This window comes from Dasypus novemcinctus, chromosome 20 (genome assembly GCF_030445035.2).
Source record: "Dasypus novemcinctus isolate mDasNov1 chromosome 20, mDasNov1.1.hap2, whole genome shotgun sequence".
In the NCBI taxonomy this organism is placed as follows: Eukaryota; Metazoa; Chordata; class Mammalia; order Cingulata; family Dasypodidae; genus Dasypus; species Dasypus novemcinctus.
Window position 1 is genome coordinate 24,486,625 of NC_080692.1, and position 19,758 is coordinate 24,506,382.

The 19,758-nt window shown below is 52.2% G+C and overlaps 2 protein-coding genes across 5 annotated transcripts; both read left to right on the forward strand.

Moving 5' to 3' along the window:
• The first annotated feature begins 6,499 nt into the window (after positions 1 to 6,499).
• On the forward strand, positions 6,500 to 11,202 carry CD27 (CD27 molecule). 4 transcript variants are annotated; one of them, XM_058282637.2, is made up of 6 exons: positions 6,509 to 6,880; positions 7,027 to 7,158; positions 9,809 to 9,988; positions 10,124 to 10,270; positions 10,467 to 10,571; positions 10,778 to 11,040. In XM_058282637.2, exons 1-6 carry the CDS (start codon positions 6,745 to 6,747, stop codon positions 10,900 to 10,902), a joined length of 825 nt encoding a protein of 274 aa, XP_058138620.1. In that variant the 5' UTR covers positions 6,509 to 6,744; the 3' UTR covers positions 10,903 to 11,040. The 4 variants fall into 4 exon arrangements, with proteins under 4 accessions (XP_058138619.1, XP_058138621.1, XP_058138620.1 ...); XM_058282636.2 differs by having other exon boundaries at positions 6,500 to 6,880; positions 10,467 to 11,202; XM_058282638.2 differs by lacking the exon at positions 10,467 to 10,571 and having other exon boundaries at positions 6,502 to 6,880.
• Positions 11,203 to 11,321: 119 nt separating this feature from the next.
• On the forward strand, positions 11,322 to 19,265 carry TAPBPL (TAP binding protein like). The gene is made up of 7 exons (XM_058282635.2): positions 11,322 to 11,794; positions 12,513 to 12,731; positions 12,863 to 13,135; positions 16,198 to 16,536; positions 17,151 to 17,453; positions 18,593 to 18,676; positions 18,865 to 19,265. Exons 1-7 carry the CDS (start codon positions 11,725 to 11,727, stop codon positions 18,954 to 18,956), a joined length of 1,380 nt encoding a protein of 459 aa, XP_058138618.1. The 5' UTR covers positions 11,322 to 11,724; the 3' UTR covers positions 18,957 to 19,265.
• The last annotated feature ends 493 nt before the right edge of the window (positions 19,266 to 19,758 follow it).

Consider the following 19,758-nt stretch of genomic DNA (forward strand, 5'->3'; position numbering starts at 1 on the left):
GTTTGGTTTCCACTATTAAAGTTTTTGTTTCAATATCTCAGTGAAAGTGAAAAGGTTTTTATGTTGTAAGTAAAAATAATACTATCTTTACTGTTTTTTCTAATCTTTATCTTATCCTTTTTGTATTTCTGTGTATGACTATGCTATTTTATCTCATCCTTTTTAATGTCAATATATATTTATATAGACTTTCTATTTTAATATATAGTCTGAATATAATTTATAAAAAATACTGCATTATGTTTGGGGATGCATACTCAAAATTATTTTATTGAAGGAGTACATGATAAAAACATTTGAAGACCATTGAATTAGAGAAGAGACTTTTTTCAAGCACATATGGAACATTTACAGCCATATACTAGGCCATCAAACAAATGCCAGAGGATCTATATGTATTAGTTTACTATGGCTGATGTAACAAATTACCACAAACATCGAGACTTAAAATAACACAAATTTAATATCTTACAGTTTCATTGGTCAGAAGTCCTAAATGGAACTCACTAGGCTAAAATCAAGGTGTCGGCAGGGCTATGTTCCTTTCTGGGGGCTTCTAGGGGAGAATTCATCTTCTCCTTTCCAGCTTCAAGAAGCCACCTGCATTCCTTGACTGGCTCTCTTTCTCCATCTTCAACGCAAGTAACACTGGGCCAAGTCCTTCTCATGGTGCCATCCTCTAGTTCTCTCTTTTGCCTCCCTCTTCCACATCTAAGGATCCTTGTGATTACATTGGGTCCACTCGTGTAATCCAGGATAATCTCCCCATCACAAGGTCAGCTGATCAGCAACCTTAATTCCACCTGCAGCCTTATTCCCCCATTACCATGTAACATAACATATTCACAGGCTCTTGGGATGTGGGCACAAATGTGGGCCACTGTTCTACCCACCATACTATATATACAGATTACATCCTCTGGCCACAGTAAGATAAAATTTAAACTTAAAAATAACAAGAAAAATGTAAAAACCCTTAGGTCTAGAAATTTTAAAATGTACTTAGTAGTATCTCAGTCAAAAATAAATAATACTGAGACAAAATAACAACCAAACAATAATGAAAACACCATAGAGCAGGGGTTTGTGAACTTGAACTGAAATTCAAAACAACATTCTTGTGGGGACATGTTGGTGCAGGTATGATATATTTATTAAATAATACAAAGTATAGTATGGACTTAGTAAGGGGTCTGTGGTTTTCACCTGACTGGCAAAGGGGTCGGTGGAACAAAGAAGGTTAAGAACCCTGCCGTAGAGCAAAACTTTGGAGATTCAGCTAAAGCAGTTCTTAGAGGGAAGTTTATAGCCTTACATGCAGACATTAGAAAACAAAAAAAGTTAATTAGAAAACAAGAAAAGTTAAACATCCAGTTCAAGATGTCAGAAAAAGAGTGGCAGAATAAACTCAAAGAAAGTAAAAGGAAGGAAATAATTTAAAAATTAGACCGAAGTGTGAAATGAAACAGAAAACAGAGACACAATAGGGAGACACATGAAATTAAAAGCTGGTTCTTTGAAACAACTAATAAATTAGATGTATTGCTGACAAGGTAGACTATGAAAAAAAAATGAGAACTCTCAGACAAACAATAGTGGGAATGAAAAAAGGGAAAATAACTACTGATCCAGTGGAGATTTTAAATACCTTTAGGTCCGTAAATTTGAAGCAGACTAAATGGACAATCTCACAGAAAAATATTACCTACCAAAACCGACTTAAGAAGAAATTGAAAACCTGAATTAATAAATCAGAAGTGAAAAACCTACACTCAAAATACATGTACATACACAAGCAAGTTCTACCATCGCCTTCAAGGGAAATAGCATCTCAATTTTATATTTTCTGTAGGTAAGGAAAGAAGAAACTCCACTGACAAAAGAAGAGAAAAGATCAAAGGAAGCAGGACAGGGTGATGCCACAGAACCAAGAAAATTTCTTAAGACAGTACAGAGCTCCCACACATCTCAGTTAAACTTGGCTTCCTAGTGGAAGCATTCCTAGTCCTCGGACCCCCCTACTGGGGGACAGGCACCTGTTGTACCCTGAAACCATCCCCCACCCTTCATGACTCTGTAATCACGGCTGTTACAACTACATCTGTCTTTTGAGATTATTTGATTAAGGTCGGACTCTCTTCCTGGTGTGTAAACACAACGAGGGCAGAAACCACGTTTTGTTTTGTTCATCTTTGAGTCTCCTTCCTTAGCTGGTGCCTGCCACGGAATGGATGTGTAACAAAAACTTGTCAATTGAATAAGTAAATGAACGGATAACACTTCTGATCTGGTGTCATTTGGGAAATTTTAATCCCCTCCCTCTTAAACCTTGCATTATTTCCTTCCCCCTTGAGCCCTCCCAACGTGAGACCATTACCAGCCAGAATGGGCTGCTGCTCAAGCCTGTCTAGTACCCACTTCCCTGACCTTGCTGTCCTTTTTGATGCAATGGCCTCTTGAAGTCCAGTTGACATTAAAACCACCTCTCCCCCAAGTCAGACTGCTTCTTCTCCTTCCACACTGATGAGTGAGAAAGGGATGTATGCTACAGTGATGACACAGAGTGGAGTGTGAGCCTGAGGCCGTCTTCCCAGTAAGTCCACCTTTGTCCCCAACCCGGAGCCCAGAGCTTCAAAGCCTCCCCCTCTTTAGAGGAAACCTGCTCTCTCTCACTAGTATGAGGGACAGATGTGCTTTAACTCTAAAGCTAAAGGCTGGAAATTCAAACTTCAATCAGTGGTCAAGGAGTGGAATTTAGGAGGTCAGCAGGTCTTGGACCCCCTGATATTTGCATTTTCTAATTATGGCTAGAGCTGCCAGGGAATGAAGCTGAGGCCAGAGCATCTAATATTTAATGAGTGTCTTCTGTACCAGGGGGTGCTAGGAGCTGGGATGCAGGTACTGACAAGTGGTCAGAGGCTGGAAGAAAAGCCCACAGGTGGTCAGGCCCCCACGTCACTCAGACTGGAGAGTCTCAGATTAAGAATTGGCACATGGGCACTCAGACCTACCTTAACCAGCCCAGCCTTGCTGGGAAGGGGCATTAAGCTGGTGCAGGCAGCTGTTAACAGTGGTCATCGTAAAGAGGGGGTGCAGGGGAAGGAGGAGTGGAGCGGGAAGGAGGCTAGACAAACGCAGGGGCTGGGATGGTGAGGCTCAGGGAGAAGGACTTCTGGCAGCTTTGTAATGTACCAGAACCATCTTCTAGGGCAAGTGTGAGTTCAGCTGAGTGCCTGTAGATATGAAAAGGCCGAGACTGATTTGGGAAGTGGGGGATGAAGGGAGCTGGCGGGCTGTGCTTGACAGAAGCTTCTGAAAGGCAATCTGTGACCGAGGAGAGAGGAGTCAGGAAGATGGCAAGTGGCCTACTGCTTTGTAGGGTGGCTTGGCCATTGATCAATCTCAGGGGTGGGAAGGCCCATTAAGTACAAAAATATCTAAAATGCAATTTTTTGGTGTGTGTGTGTGTGTGTGTTTTTAAGAATATGAATTCCTTCATTAGCCATTTTATTTATTTACTGTTTTATCAGAAGCATCAAAACTAACTTTGAAACAAAAAAAATAAACCCTTTGGGATGCCTGGGGGAAGAGCAACCAGGACTTTTAAAAACCAACAAGTTTGAATCACATAACTATTTACAAGTTTAAGTTTACCATTATCCTCTTATCTAAATCTCAGTATAATTTTTATTATCTTAAGAAGTACAAATGCGAACCATTTGTTTTTAAGTCTTTATCAAAAGAATAAAGGTTTTATAAGAAATTAGCTTACTGTCATTGTTTTCCAATGTTTTTCTTCTAACAAACTCCTAATGTAGAATTCAGTTCTTATAGAAAGAACCCTATGATAAGTTTTCTAATAAGCCCCCCAGATGGTACTGTTGCACCTGAATGCTCGAGAACCCCTGCTCTAGATTGGAGGCTCGTATATACTGAAACGGAACAGCATGACTAGGGGCTGGATATCCACTCTTCTGTTTTCATGATGAGACTGAACTCAAGCTATGTTACAGGCTATTTACTAGTAACTGTTCACTTTGAACGATTCTTTATTATTATTATATTTCTCTCCCCTTCCTCCCCCACCACCACATTGTCTGCTCTCTGTGTGCAATTGCTGTGTGTTCTTCCGCGTCCTCTTGCATCCTTGCCAGCGGTACCGGGAATCTGTGTTTCTTTTTGTTGTATTATCTTGCTGCGTCAGCTCTCCGTGTGTGCAGCACTGCTCCTGGGCAGGCTGTGCTTTCTTCACATGGGGTGGCTCTCCTTACGGGGCACACTCCTTGCGCGTGGGGCTCCCCTACACAGGGGACACCCCCCCGCGTGGCACAGCACTCCTTGCGCGCATCAGCACTGCGCATGGGCCAGATCCGCACGGGTCAAGGAGGCCCGGGGCTTGAACCCTGGACATCCATGCAGTAGGTGGACGCTCTATCAGTTGAGCCAAATCCCCTTCCCTATTATTATTATTATTCAGCTTAAAATGCAATTTTAAGTTATTTCCTTATGATATATAAACCTCAACAAAAGTTCCATCATACCCACCAGTCTGGTGTCTACCGCTGGTCTGAAGAAAGCCGTGTCCCAAATCTGAGGCCTGTGCCAGGGCAGAGGTGAGGGCAATGGCCAGGAGACCCGGAGGCCAAAGCAAGCCTTCAGCCAAAGGAGGAATCAGAACCAGAGCCGGGGCATGGGAACACACGACCCCCAGGGGTGTGTGTCCGTTGGCAGCCCCACCCCTTCCCAATCCGCCCAGGACCTGCCCTGCAGGGCGGGGCGGCGGGCTGCGGGCATCTTCTCTAGATCGTAAGGGGCTCTGGGCCACCGTCACCGCTCCAGGTTGAGGTTTGGGCCAGGCCCTCTGAAAAGAGACAGAAGTCCTTTTGGGCGGCTGAGAGGAAACTCCTTCCATAAGCACATGAGGGGACAAACACCCGAAATAGGCCAGGTTTCTTCATCAAGGTAGAAATAGAGGGTGATGATGGTGAGGGGAGCGGGTGTTGGATGGGCAACCAACAGCTCAGACAAGAAAACCATAAAATGAGCCCCAGTGTTCTAAAGAACTTTGATGCCAATGGATTTGAAAACATGGAAGAAATGTAGAACTGGTTTCTGTAAAAAAATATATAAAATATCGGTAACTAAAGTAATAGAAAGTCCTCCCCCCAAAAAAGCAATGGAAGACCTCAAAAGACCAGGGTTTTTGTGGGCTGTCCCTGGTGACATAAGAAAAGGAGGGCTCCTCCATTCCCCATGCACCCCCTCCCCAGGCTGCCTCTAAGCCTTAGGTTCCCCTGCAGCTGCGGCAGGACAGCTAGTGACAGAGCAGTCCTCAGCCCCCGGAGGACACTCTCCGAGAGGGCAGTCGAGGCGGCGCGCCTGGCGGCTGGTGAAAAGGAAGATTCTTCAGATGGCACCCTGTGTGGCTTCCCACTTGAGCAGACCCCGCTGAGGGGCTGTAGGGGGGGGGTTGGGGAAAGGTGGGAGGGTGGAAAAAATGAAGAGGAAGGAAACCGAAGAGTGAGAGAGAGAACGGAGCTAACAGATCTGACAAGTGAGGCCACAGGGATGGGACATTTATGAGCAGACCGCCGGGGAAATAAGCCACCCCCCACCTCAGCCTTCCGGGAAAGGTGGGGGGGCAGGGTGGGAAGATGGGGGGGAGGGCTGGCCCAGTGTCCCTCAGGCTCAAAGAGGGGCAAGTCCAGCTCTGTCCAGTATCCCCGAATAGTCTTTTCAGGAGAACCAGGGAAGAGATGACCCACTGAGGAATCAACCTTTAACCCTAAATACCCAAAGCTGGGGAGAGGAGAGGCCAGGGGCGCTCCAGGACGCCAGCGGGTGACACAGGGTGGGCAGGGCGGTGGGCAGGGGCAGATGGAAGGCAGCTGGCGGGCAGTGGGGGTACCTGGCTCACGGGGTGCGTGAAGAGTCCACGAGGTCAAATGTCACCTAGCAGTGTCCACCGGAGAAGGGAAGCAGGTCGCAGTTTGCCCAATTCCGTAGCAAACTCTCCGGGCCATAAAACCAGGCCTCAATTGACACAAACTAGTGAGAGACCTTATGCATCCCACTTTTTATAAATATGCGACTGTTTGGCTGCAGAAATATCAGTGTCTTAGGCTGAGGGCTGCCGCGATCCCGTGGGGGTATCCTGTACTAGGTGGTGCTGGTTTCTCACGAGATCCTGAAAAATTCTGAATTCCAAAACTTGCCTGACCCCGAGTGTCTCAGAGGAGACTCAATGCGGGTTCCCCTCCTTCTCTAAACTGGTTATCTCTGAGAAAGGAGGTATGTGGGGATGGGAGAGAGGGCACGCGTGACGTGCTGGCGAGCGGGGAGGCAGGTGGCCTGTCGTGTGTACCAGAGTGCGCGCAGCAGGCGGGCGAATGTACCCACCCGACATTTTGTAGAAGAGGCGGGCATCGATGGGTTAAATTCTTCAGGAGCACAAGAGAGAGGGACGGAAACCGAAGAGGGGGCATCTGTGAAGAGCAGAGAGAGGCTCTTGGCACTCGCGGTGGCCTCACCAGCCTGCGGAAAAGGGGGCGGAGGCTGCGCAGCGAGGGAAGCGGCAGCCACAACAGAGGCGCGAGCTGCCGTCAAAGGTGACTTGCCGCCCCAAGAGGGCCAGCTCGGGGAGAAGAGCGAGCGTGGCCGCCGCCCCGGAGGTGGCGAGGACGTGACTCCGGAGGGGCCCGTGGCAGCGAGGGGGGCGCGCACAGCTCCCCGGGGGCCGGCGCCATGGCCCGGCCACCTCCCTGCTGGCTGTGCGTTCTGGGGGTGCTGGCGGGGCTCTCGGCCACCCCAGCCCCCGGGACCTGTCCGGAGAAGCACTACAGGGCCCACGGAGGGCTGTGCTGCCAGCTGTGTGCACCAGGTAGGGGAGCGGGCCTTGGCGGGGCCGGGCAAGGCAGGGGAGGCGGGTTCGGGCGAGGCGAGGACGGCCTGCAGCCGCCCAGGGCTGCCTGGAAGAGGGCAGGAGGGGGCCGGCGCTGGCCTTGACCCCGGACCCCCTGCTCACAGGAACGTTCCTCGTCAAGGAGTGTGACGCGCACGGAAAGGCTGCCCAGTGTGATCCGTGCACCCCAGGGGTCTCCTTCTCGTCAGACCACCACAGCCGGCGCCACTGTGAGAGCTGCCGGCACTGCAACTTCGGTGAGATGCGCGAAGGTGCCAGCGGCTGGGGAGGGCTCTGGCCTGTGACACTGGCGGCGCCTCGGGCAGCAAGGGGCCGGTGAAGCTTGGGGGTCGCACAGAGAGGAGGGGGATCAAGGCTACAGCTTCACGGCTAGTGGAGCCAAGGCTGGGAAAAGGGGATCCCTGGGGAAGGGGGGCACATATTGCTGTTGGGGGAAATCTAGTATTTCAGGAAAGGGGAAAGCAGAATTTGAGGGACTAGTGGGAAGGGATCTGTGGACAGGATCAAGAAAATAAGAAGGGGGAAGTGGAACTAGGACCCCAGATTTCAGACAAGCAACCCCCAACTGGCGGTGCACATTTGTAGGTGGGCCGCTTCAACATCGGAAATAAGTCTTTCTACAGAAATAACTCTGTGAGCATGTGAGCACCCGTGTGGTAGCAGCCTTTTTTTTTTTTTTTAGCACAAAGACAATCTAGGAAAATGTAAATGTATGTGGCATGTGTTTTTATTTCTTCTGTAATTCTTTTTTAAAACTAAGAAATTAATATCTACAGCTACGCTTATGAATTCGTTATTTCTCCATGTTAGCTAGAATTTCAGAAACTACGCACGAGTACACACTTAAAGTAGCAGATTTTAAAGGGGCCCCTTTGAACAAGACACTTTTGAGGACTACCTAACTGTAACTACTTACCTAAACCACTCGCTTATAAAATGTGTTTGGTCTCATTAGGCCTTTAACACTGTCTTTTTAAAAAGGTTGGTGGGGGGGCAGTTTCCAGTGCCAATCAGCCACACAGCAGCATCTCGAATATAAAAGAAGTATCCCTCGTCCAGTAACGTAAAAGCCTGAATGTTGATGGCTGCTTTTCTGTCTTGCCAGCAGCCCGACTGGTTGGAATTTTTTAAACGGCCTCCCCACTCACTCTACCGGCACCACTAAAGACCCTTCTCCCACACCGGGGTGGTCCTCGCTGCAAGCCAGCCCCAGCCCTGATCCTCCCCCGGGGGCTCAGACAGCAGCCCCAGAGCCCCTGGCAGCCGCAGGGTGGATGCCATGTGTTTGGCCCTCTCTGGACCTAGGTGCCCCCACCCGTACAATGGGGAAGTGTCTAATGTGAGCTCCCGGGCACCCCCAGGTTTCTGGGGACTCACCGTGAAAAGCTCTGCACCTCGTCCATTTTTCTCTTCCCTTTTAGCAGACACCCCCCTGGCCACCCCCTCCCCGATCCTCTCCGCTGTGGCCTGTGTCCCCCGCTCTCCTCCCCCATGGCTGTCCGAGCTTCACGCTCCCCTTTCAGGTCCTTGCCCTGGCTGGCCCACGATCCTGGTGAGCCACGAGGAAACTAAACTCTGGGAGCAACTCATGTCAGAATTCAGGAAGGAGGGGCCATGGGGACATAGATGAGAAGGAAATTCCTGGCCAGGCAGGCCTTAGGGGAAATTGTTAAGGGTGAAAGGTCTTTGGCATCCTCCCACCTCCCTTTCTGCACCCTCTTCTACCTTACAGGGCTCCGCTCCCTGGACCCGCATGGGAGCACTGTCCTAACGACCTACAGACCTACAGCCTGGCCCGTAGCCCCAGGGTCGCCCTCCTCTCCCCAGCCCCACCCATTTGCCAGCCCCCACCCCAGCACAACAGGCTGACAGCCACCCAGCACCTAACCCCGATACTTGAGTAAAGTTCACACTTTAAAGGCAAAGGATGTCAGCAGTCAAATCAAGTACCTCTCTAGTAAACTTAAAAACATGGCAAGGATCATAGCAGCAGTATTCCTAATTGCTAAAAAGTGGAAACTACCCAAATGCCCATTAATAGTAGAATGGATAGATAAACTGTGATACAGTCAAACAAGGGGATGGAATACTATACAGCAACGAGAATGAAGCCCTGCGATTACACTCAACAATACGGAGGAATTTCACAAAGAACTGAAACTAGACGTAAATGAGTGCTTATGGCAAGATTCCATTTACGAAGTATTAGAAGTCAGGAGAGTGGCTATAGTTGGAGGTTAGTGACTAGAAGAGGGCATGAGGGAGGGGAACAGATGTGACTCAAGAAGCTGAGTGCTCGCCTCCCACATTTGAGGTCCCAGTTTCGGTTCCCAGTGCTTCCTAGAGAGACACAAAAACAAGAACCAAAAAAAAAAAAAAAACTCAAAGGAGCAATTCAGCTGCTGGCATATGAGGTCCTAGGTTCAATCCCCAGTCCCGATACCTAAAAAAAAAAATAGGGCCTGAGGGCTCTTCTAGGGTGCTAGTCATTTGGTTTCTTGATCTGGTTACACCTGTGTGTCCAATTGGTTAAGAGTCATTGAACTTGACACTTAGGATATATGTACCTCTCTGAAAGTATATTATCCTTCCATAAAGAATATGAAAGCATCAGTGAGTAACAGAGAAAATTATGTAAGTCATTCCTACTTTTCCTAATTTCTATTTCTAAACTCACAAATTTTCGAAAAAATCCGAGTTTTTTCTTTAATAGCCATGATGATTCCCAAAGCAAAGGTGCTGGGTGATAGTGAGGGGGATGGGAATGGAAAGAGAAGCAGGTGCATGGGATGGGCCTGGGATGGGGTGGCGGGAGAGGAGGAAGCCAGGGGACCTGGATCTCTAATGGCAGATGCCTTCTGCTCCTCGGGCCTCCTCTTTCTCCAGGTCTTGTTATCCGCAACTGCACCGTCACCACGAATGCTGAGTGCGCCTGCCCACGAGGCTGGCAGTGCCGGGACAGCGAGTGCACCGAGTGCGATCCTCCTCCAGGTCCCTCGTCGGCCACCCGTCCATCTCAAGCCCCAGGCCCCCGCCTGCAGCCCACCAGCTTACCTTATGCAGAAAGTATGTTCCAGCCAACCCACCTGCCAGTCTTCTAGGGCAGGGGTGACATCCCAGCCTGCACCCCACAACCACACCTGCCCCTGCCACACACAGCTACACCTGGCCAGCCTGGCCCCACCTCCCCATCTCCCGCAGGACCTGGCAGACCCGGGAGTTCCCCTGCTGCTACTCATTCCCTCTCCATCTTCCCAGAGATGCTGAAGGCCAGAACGGCCAGGCACGAGCAGACTCGGGCTGACCCCAGGGGCCTGCCGACCCCAGCCCTCTCCATGCACTGGCCAAGTGAGTTTCCCCCTAAGAATGCTCCGGGCCAAGAAGAGGGAAAAGCAGCGTCGGGCTGTTAGGAGAGGACTTGGCCCAATGGTGGGGGGAGGGCTGGGGGGACAGGAGAGGGAGGCAGGGGTGACACGATGGCTGGGCTGAGGGGAGGCACGGGCTAGGCCCTCCCCAAGCCCCCGTGTGGCCCTGCCTGTCCCAGCCCAAAGGTCCCTGTGCAGCTCTGACTGCGTCCGCATCTTTGTGGTCCTCTCTGGCATGCTCCTTGTGCTCGCCCTGGGCGGAGCCCTGTTCCTCCACGGATCAAGTAAGAGCCCAAACACAGGTGTCCCGTCGCGGCCCTGCGCCCTGTGCTGTCTCCCCAGCTCCAACTTCACCACCCTGGCTCCTTTCTACTCTTCTCTCTTGAGCTGGCACCCTCCTGGCAGCCCTCCCCCCACTCCCATTTTTGCTGCTTTCTCCCTTCCTCGCTCCCCACTGCTATCCAAGACCCACCTGGCTCTCCTTCCGCAGTCAAAAGGAAAGGTCCCGCGGAGCCCGCGCCGCCTCGGCCTTACTGCTGCCCCCGAGAGGAGGAGGGGGGCGCCATCCCCATCCAGGAGGATTACCGCAAGCCGGAGCCAGCCTCCTGCCCCTGAGCCGGCGCGGGGGGCTGCGGGGAGAGGCAGCTCTGCGCGAAAGCCCTGGCCTCCAGCCCGCCCTACCCGGCCATCCGGAGGCCCCGGGTTCAGGACCAGCCTCTGCCCAGGACGCTTTCCTGCGTGCGGACTTGAGAAAGGGCCTCTGCAGCGCCGGGGACCAGCGGGGACGAGCCGCAGGGCGGGGAGCGGGGCTGGGGGTGGGGGTGGGTCCTGGCCCGGCCGCTGCTTTTCGTGAGCTCTGGTTGTAAAACACCACGTGCTGCGACACGAGCGAAATAAAGCGACAGGCTCCCTCTTGCTGCGGCTCTCCAGCTTTCCCTCGGAAACGCCAGCCCCACGGGCCAGGCCCCTCCTGGCTGCCCGCGTCTCCCTGATGGCGGCTCTGAAGGAGGAGCTTTCTCCTGTGCGGACTGCGGGGGGGGGGGGGGGGGGTGTGAGGCGCAACAGAAAATGAGGAAGGTCCCCACCCAGCACCACCGGCCATCCTGCCCCTCTCCCCCATACGTCTCTCTCTACTTGGGCTGGTGGGAGCAAAAGGTGCGTTCAAGTCAGGTCTCGAAATCACGGGGGAAAGTGTGTGTCAAGGAGGAACGGTGAGCAAGACTGGCAGCTGCCACAGATGGCTTCACCCCAAGGCTAAGGCAGCGACAGGGACACTTGCTCTAAGTGAAAGCGAAAGTGAAGTGCGGAGGAAGGGGGCAATCGGCAGGCTGCTGGCCAGCGAGCGGGTTGGGGAGCCGGCCCTTCTGGGCCCAGGACCGGGGCACCCAGGGCCGTGGAGAGGGGCGGGGCAGGGGGCAGCGGCGGGGGCGCGTTCCCATGGGCACCACGGAGCTCTGGTGCCTCCTGCTCAGCTCGGCCCTCTCCCTGCTCGGAGCTGCAGAGACCGGTGAGTGCCGAGGGCCCGGGGAGCGGGCCAAGGGCAGGGCCAATGTAAGCGCCGAGGTTCCAGAAAGGCGAGGGGGCCAGGGACGCTGCCAGCCTCCTTCTAAGGCCAGCAGGTGAAAGGCTCCAGGGCTGGGGAAGCCAGCAACCCAACCGCAGGGGGCAGGGAGGCTGCCCTCCTCTGAAGGGGACAGGGGGAGTCAGGGTCCTGCGGGAGAGGAAGAGGATGGGGCTCCCCGAGCGAGGAACACCCCTGGGAGGTGACGCCGGAGGAGGACCGGAGCAGAAGGCTGCCTGAAAGGGAGCGAGCAGAGCAGACCGCCAGCCGGGCACACCTGAGAAGATGGCTGCCACCGCCCCGGCAGAGCAAACGGTCTCCCCTCCCCGTGACAAACACTTGCTCGTTTGCTTGCTTTCGCTGAGAATCCTTTTGACCAAGGAGATAGTCTTTCATTAAATAATTGGAAAATTGTCATGGAAAGCATCAATCCCTCTGAGCCAGGCAAATCCAGGACTTAACATAATTTAAACCAAAAACTATTTATCCAGAAGGGGCAGGTGCTTCCCAGCAAGCAGGCGGGGGGTGGGAGGGGTGCAGGCCAGAGTGATATGCGGGACCCTGGCAAACAACGTGTACCCCTTGATGACTCCAGGTGGGCGGGAGTGGGCACAGGAGCAACGTTCCCGGGCAAGAGGGAGCTCAGCCGGCCCCCTCCCCGCAGGGCCAAGTACAGCCGACAGGCAGTGGCGAGCCGTGGACGTGGTCTTGGACTGCCTCTTTGTGAAGCAAGGAGCTCTTGCCAGGAGCGTGGACACGGCCCAGGCGCTGCTCGTGCTGAGGCGGGTGCCAGTGCTGGACGATGGCTCCCTGGAAGGCTTCACTGATTTCCAGGGCGACACCCTGGCCGGAGACGACCCACCTGTTACCTTCGAGGCCTCAGGTAAGAGCCCCCCACCCGGAGTCCTGCTGGGCCTCCTTGGTCAGTTTCCAAGTCCACCCACCCACAACCGCTTCCCACTGGCCCTAAGTTCTCGGTCCAACTCGACCTCTGGTCCACCCTCCCCCCAACAGTGGGCCAGGTGCAGATGCCCCAGGCCGAGGCCTTGCTCCATGCCGACTGCAGTGGCAAGGGGGTGACCTGTGAGATCTCCCGCTATATGCTCCGGGCCAGCCAAGAGGCCACCGTGGAGAAAGCAGCCTGGTTCATCGCCAACGTGCAGGTGTCTGGAGGGGGACCCAGCGTCTCCATGGTGATGAAGACTCTCAGGGATGCTGAGAACGGGGCTGTCTGGCACCCCACGCTGAACCTGCCCCTGAGTCCTCAGGGAACTGTGCAGACTTCAGGTGAGAACATAAAAAGCAGGTAGAAGGAAAGAGGTGGTGTTTTAAGTGGGCAGAGATGGGGGGTAGAAGAAGGAAGGGATCAAGTCCACCTCTGTCTACCACATCAGTCATCTCAGCGTGCCACCTTCACCTTGGTCCTTTTTTCCTGAAGACCCCTGAGTGTAGAAGAGAGTGCTGGGAGGCTACTACCCGAGGGCAATCTGTGCTTCACTCCTAAAATTGGGAATAAGTTTCACCTCGCCAGGTTGCCGTGAGGAAATAAGGCGTATGATGTTCTATTCATATATGCTGCCTGCAGTTGACTTATATATATTTATTTTTAAAGATTTATTTATTTCTCTCTCCTTCTCCCCCTGGAGTCTGCTCTCTGTGTCCCTTCACTGTGTTCTTCTGTGTCCACTTGCATTTTTGCTTTTTTTGTTGCGTCATCTTGCTGCGTCAGCTCTTCATGTGTGCGGTGCCACCCCTGGGCAGGCTGTGCTTTTTTCACGCCGGGCGGCTCTCCTTGCGGGGCACACTCCTTGCATGTGGGGCACCCCTACGTGGGGGACAACCCTGCATAGCACAGCACTCCTTGCTCACGGCAGGACTATGCATGGCCCAGCTCACCACATGGGTCAGGGGGCCCTGGGTTTGAACCCTGGACCTCCCATGTGGTAGGCAGACGCTCTATCAGCTGAGCCACAACCGCTTCCCTGAAGGTGACTTATTGATTCTAGCACCAGTTTTCTCCCAGGGGAACATTAGCCTCTGCTTCAAGATAAGCAGAGCAGAGCACGGGACACAGAATTAGCTCAGGGTCTCTTCCTCACAAAACCCAAGACCTTGCCCTCCCCAGCTCAGCACATCTGAGAAGGCCCAAGAAATTGAGAGTGTGAAGAAAGGATTCGCCAGAGTCCATCTAATCCAGCATTTTGCCTCCAAGAAGTAGCACCCAAGTCCAGACAAGATTAAGGGACTACCTCCCTATCCTTGGAAATCCCCAGAACATTCTAACCTTTTGGTTGTCCAACCTAAATTTATCCAGCTACCTCAGAAGAGAAAGGTCCACCTATCTGCCTAGCATCTGCTGTTAGGTAACCTTCCCCACACACTTTTTTTCAGTTTGGGCTACTTCAAACCTACAGGAAATAATAACATAATGAACACCCACCCTCACCTAAATTCAGCAATTGTTAACATCCTTTCCCTTACCCTCAAACATTCACATCTATGTATGCAGACATACTTTTTTCTCAAGTGTTTGAAAGTAAGTTAAAGATATCATGAAACTTCACCCCAAATGCTTCCATGTATAGCATGGAAGGACAAGCACAGGCTCCTTCATAACCAAAAAACCATCACCTCAGTAGCAGACTAAGGTGGGGAAATGGGCTGTAGGAGATGAGAGAATGCAGTCTGTAGAGAATTTAAGAACAATAATAAAACTGACTAAAAGTCATGACTTTATATTCTGTCACCCTATACTGGCAATTCTGACCAATACTGGTGATGAAGTTTTCCTCCCTGCTAGCTTAGAGTGCTCCCATCTCCCCCAACCACGGATCTATACTTTAAAATTGATATAACATTCTCTAATATAAAGTCCAAAATCATATTTCTCTAGTTGTCCCAAAAATATTCTTTATAGCTTTCTCTTCTTTTCTTCCTTTCCAGGATTCAAACAAGGATCACACATATCATTTAGTTGTCTTGTCCCTTTAGCCTCTTTTAATCTAGAACCATCTATTTTCAGAGCATAGATATTTTTTAATAGTCCAGGCCAGTTGTCTAATAGAATATCCCACCTTTTCGATTTGTCTGAATATGTTCCTCATGATTTCATTTAAGTTAAACATGTTTGGCATACATACTACTGCTATGTGCTTTTTAAATTTTTAAATAATTTTTAATTTTTTTTTAAGATTTTTTATTTTCTCTCCCCCTCTCTGCCCTCCCAATTGTCTGCTCTCTGTGTCCATTCGCTATGTGTTCTTCTGCGACCGCTTCTATCCTTATCAGCGGCACTGGGAATCTGTGTTTCTTTTTTTGTTGTTGCATCATCTTGCTGTGTCAGCTCTCCGTGTGTGCGGCACCATTCTCGGGCAGGCTGCACTTTCCTTCGCACTGGGCGGCTCTCCTTACGGGGTGCACTCCTTACGCGTGGGGCTCCCCTACACAGGGTACACCCCTGCACTGCACAGCACCCCTTGGCGCATCAGCACTGCGCGTGGGCCAGCTCCACACGGGTCAAGGAGGCCCGGGGTTTGAACCATGGACCTCCCATGTGGTAGACGGACGCCCTAACCACTGGGCCAAGTCCACTTCCCATTTTTAATTTATTTTTAACCCCCACCCCCACCCCTCCTCGGCTCCCTCTTGGCTTGCTCCTCTTCTTTAGGAGGCACCAGGAACCAAACCAGAGACCTCCCATGTGGGAGGCAAGTGCCCAGCCACTTCCGCTGCCTGCTTGTTGTGGGTCAGCCCATTACAGTGTCTGCTCATCTTCTTTACAAGACACTGTGACCAAATCTGGGACCACTCATGTGGGAGGCAGGTGCCCAATTGTTAAGCCACATCCACTCCCTGCTATATGCTTTTTAAATTATTCCTATTTGTTCTTCACAGCAACCTTACCTTAAACTGATGAGCTTGGCAACAGAGTGACTTGTCCAAGGTCACAGAGTTAGGAAGTGGAAGTAGCCAGAGTTCCAAAGCTAGTGCTTCTCTGCTGCTCTGGTAGTTCTTAACTGAGGGACAAAAGAGCTCCTGAAACTGTAAATCCCTAATTTTGCATGTGTGCTTTTCTGGTGAGATGTCCATGGCTTTCATGCGGTTTCTAAGGAGTAAGTGACCCAGAAATGTCCAAGACTACCATGTGTGTCACGCCGCCTTTCCAGAACCCCATTTCTTTGTGAGTCCATCTGATGGGAAATAAGCTCAGCTGGCCTCATTGCCAGGCAGGAATTGGGACAGGTGTGAGCCGACAACCTGCCCTGCTCCCCTCAAGCATGCCCGCAGCTCAGCCGTCAGGGGACCTCGAGGAGGAAGTGGCCCACAAGCACCCCTTTTTCTCACTACAGTGGAGTTCCAGGTGTCCACACGGAGCCCGTCCCTGACTTCCCAGCTGGGGAGCTCACCCTCCCTGCACTGCGGCTTCTCCATGGCACCAGGCTTGGACCTCATCAGCGTGGAGTGGCGGCTGCAACATAAGGGCAGTGGCCAGGTGGTGTACAGCTGGACCACTGGGCAGGGGCAGGCCAAGCGGGAGGGCGCTGCCCTGGAATCTGAGCAGCTACTCACGGCTGAGGATGCCTCCCTCACCCTACCCAAACTCACTCCAAAGGACGAGGGGGCCTACATTTGCCTGATCACCACCTCTCTGTACCAAGCTCAACAGATCATCCAGCTCGATGTCCAAGGTGAGGCCAGGGCTCAGTTGTCCTGGGGAGCAGGGAAGGGAAATGCCTACTGGGAGTGTTTTCCAGATTGGGGTCCAAACACAAGGGCATTTGCCAGAGTGGCATGCTGCTTTCCCACAGCCAAAATGCTGTCTCCGTCCTAGAAGCCGAGATGGCACAAGACAAGGTGTCCCGTTAGACTTGAGGATAATTCCATGGAGGAATTTCTCAGCCCAGGATCCCACTGCCCTGCCTAGGCGCAATGGTACCATCACCCCGGTTCTTTTAGAGGACCCCCTAAGGAGCAGTGGCAAAGCAAGCCGGGCGGCTGGAGCCGTCAGAAGTATCTTTCTTATCGTTGATAGCCTTTAAAATTCCTGGTTCACAGTGGAAATAAAAAGCCAGCCAAATTTTGGGTGGTTTTACTATTGTTTTAAATTATCTGTGGAAAAGGTACCCCCTTCTTGCCAGCATCCAGGGTGGTTCCCTCACACCCCCACCCCTTGGTACACTGCAGAGGGGGAAACTTTGCTCCCCAACCTACTCTCACTCTCAGTAGTGAGAAAGGACCTCAGGTTCCTCTGTTGTCCCTAGCTGGACCCCTCTGGAATCTTATTCCTCATTCTTTCTTCCAGCTTCTCCAAAAATACTCCTGCACTTGATAAACGAAGCTCTGCCGCCCACCCTCACCTGCAGCATTACTGGCTACTACCCGCTGGACGTGGCTGTGACGTGGACCCGAGAGGAGCCAGGCAGAGCCCCCGTGGAAGTGCCCGGTGCCTCCTTCTCCAGCCTCAGGCAAAGTGCTGCTGGCACCTATAGCATCTCCTCCTCCCTGACAGCAGAACCTGGCTCTGCAGGTGCCACGTACACCTGCCAAGTCACCCACATCTCCCTGGAGAAGCCCCTTGGGGCCAGCACCTGGGTGGCCACACCAGGTACTGGGGTACCCTCCTTCCCCCTGACCACACAGCTCTCCCATCCCCCCCACCTCTCTGGCTTTGTTCCCAGTCCCCGCTTGTTCATGTCCTGCCTCTGCAGTGGGCTTTTTTTTTTCCCAAGGGGGACTTCATCACACCCAAGCTGCACTGTGCCAGGCAACGTGCGTCGGGCTGGAGATCCAAGTTGAATAATTCCTGATCCTGCTGTCAAGGAGCTTAGTCCAGTTGGGGGCATAGAATAGGCAGTCGAGGAAGAGGACCTCTGAGGAGATATCTGAGCTGAGCCAGCCAACCTACAGGGTTGGGGACCCTCAAGGCAAAAAGAACGGCAGGTGTAAAGGCCAAACTGTAGAGCAACCTAAGGAGAATTTGGGGAACTGCAAGTAGCTCAGCACAGCTACAGCCAAAGGTATAGAGAAAAAAAGGAAAACAGAAGGCCCTGAAGCTTGAGGGGTAATAATATTTATTGAGCTTTACATGAATAAAGCAGAGTAGTAAGCATTTATAGGTATTATCCATCTATTATCATGGTACCCATTTTATGGATGAGTAAACTGGCACTCAAAAACACTGTCATTTGCCCGAGGCCATCTACATAGTAAATGATAAAACAGAACACGTGAAAAACACAGACTGACTCCCCTATAGTTTAAACCCTCGACTGCTATTAGCAGGCAGATCACGATGGGCCTTCGAGCGTGAACTCCACCCTGAAAGCCACAGAATGTTGAAAGGTTTTAGACAGGAAAGCAACTGCACGTAGAAACACAACATCCACTTTATTTCATCACTCGCTAGACTGCGAGCTTCTCACCTCATGCCCCAGCTATTTACAAAATCTAGTTTTTTTGTTTAACAGCTAGTCTAACCTAAATGTCTTTTGCAATTCAATAAAAAAGAACAAATATCCTGAGGTGGGAAGAAGTAGAGAATTCCATGTCACACGAACTACCTCCAACACCACTCCAAGTACAAGTGCTGCCGTGTGCCCGGCTCGGGGGCGAGAGCACCATGGCATCCGGCAGGGACTCCTGGCGGGGGGCTCCCGACGCACGCTCCTTCGTTCCTCCTCCCTGGGGCGGGATCTGGGGGTGAGGGGGCTCAACTGCTTCCACCTGCCTTGCTCTCACCTACAGGGAGGGGAATGGGCTTTGGGGCCCTCCTTGCCAGCAGCCTCTTCCTTCTCGCACTCTTGTTCCTGGGACTTCAGAGATGGCCAGGTAAGAGCCTCGTCGCCCTCAGCACTGGCCCAGCCCGGCCCACCCCGCCTGCCGCCCGCCCACTCCAACCAGGTCCCCGCCCGGCGGGGGGGACGCCCAGGCACCCCACTCCCAGCCAGCCCATCCACCACGGCACCTTGCTTTTGGGGTTACCCCAACTGAAACCAGTTTCCTCTGCTTCCTCCTAGCTACCTCACCAAAACCTGGCAAAATTCTGGGAGCTACTCACTTGCCTCAGAGTGAAAGGAAGAACAGCCACATTCTCCCTGAGGGACCCTGAAGAGACCTTAAGCCGAGTCCCAGAGGTGAAAAAGCCTCCAAAAAAGGCAGGAAAAGATGCCGGGCCACAGGGACACTGGCTGTTATTCTGCCCTCCTTCACCGTGAGCCCTGGCAGAAAACAGGCAGAGGTGAGAGGGCACCTGGAAGGCAGGAAGCCTGGGCTGGAGAGCCAAATAAGAGAGCCAGATTTGGCCTGAGGCAGTCAAGAAAACAGGGCAAGTGAAGGGCCCTGGGGCCAGAGGGAAGGGGTTGGGCTGCCATTCACAAACACTGATTTTGGTCAAAATAAAAGCCTTTGTGCCCCCTGAGGCAAAGCTTTCCATGCCTGTTTGTCTCTGCTGGACCCAACTGAGCCCTGTCGCCATGCCTCACTGCTCCGATGTGCAGAGCTGGAGGTGTGAAACAAAGACCTTGGGGCGCCTCAGGTGCTCTGTGGAAGCTTAAGCTGCAGGTAAGGTTCTGCTCCTTCGGACAGCAACAGTGAGAGTTGCCCACAGGCTCCTCACCCCCTCACTTTACTCATTCTAAAATGTACATGGTCGAGACAGTGGAACTCAGCATTAAAAAACTGTACTTGAGCATGATGGGAAAAGTGTGGACTTGAGGCCTCATGTGGGCACAGGCCCTGGGATAGACCGGGCAGGCTGGGGACCTAGGGAAGAGGTAGCTGGGAGAGGCCTGAGAAAATGTGAGAAAATCTGTGCCAGTGTGGGATGCCTGCTCAGCTTCCTGCCATCACTTCCTCTTACTAGCACCTGCACGAGTCAGGCTGCTTCAGGTGTGAGCACTGAGAGCAGAGAC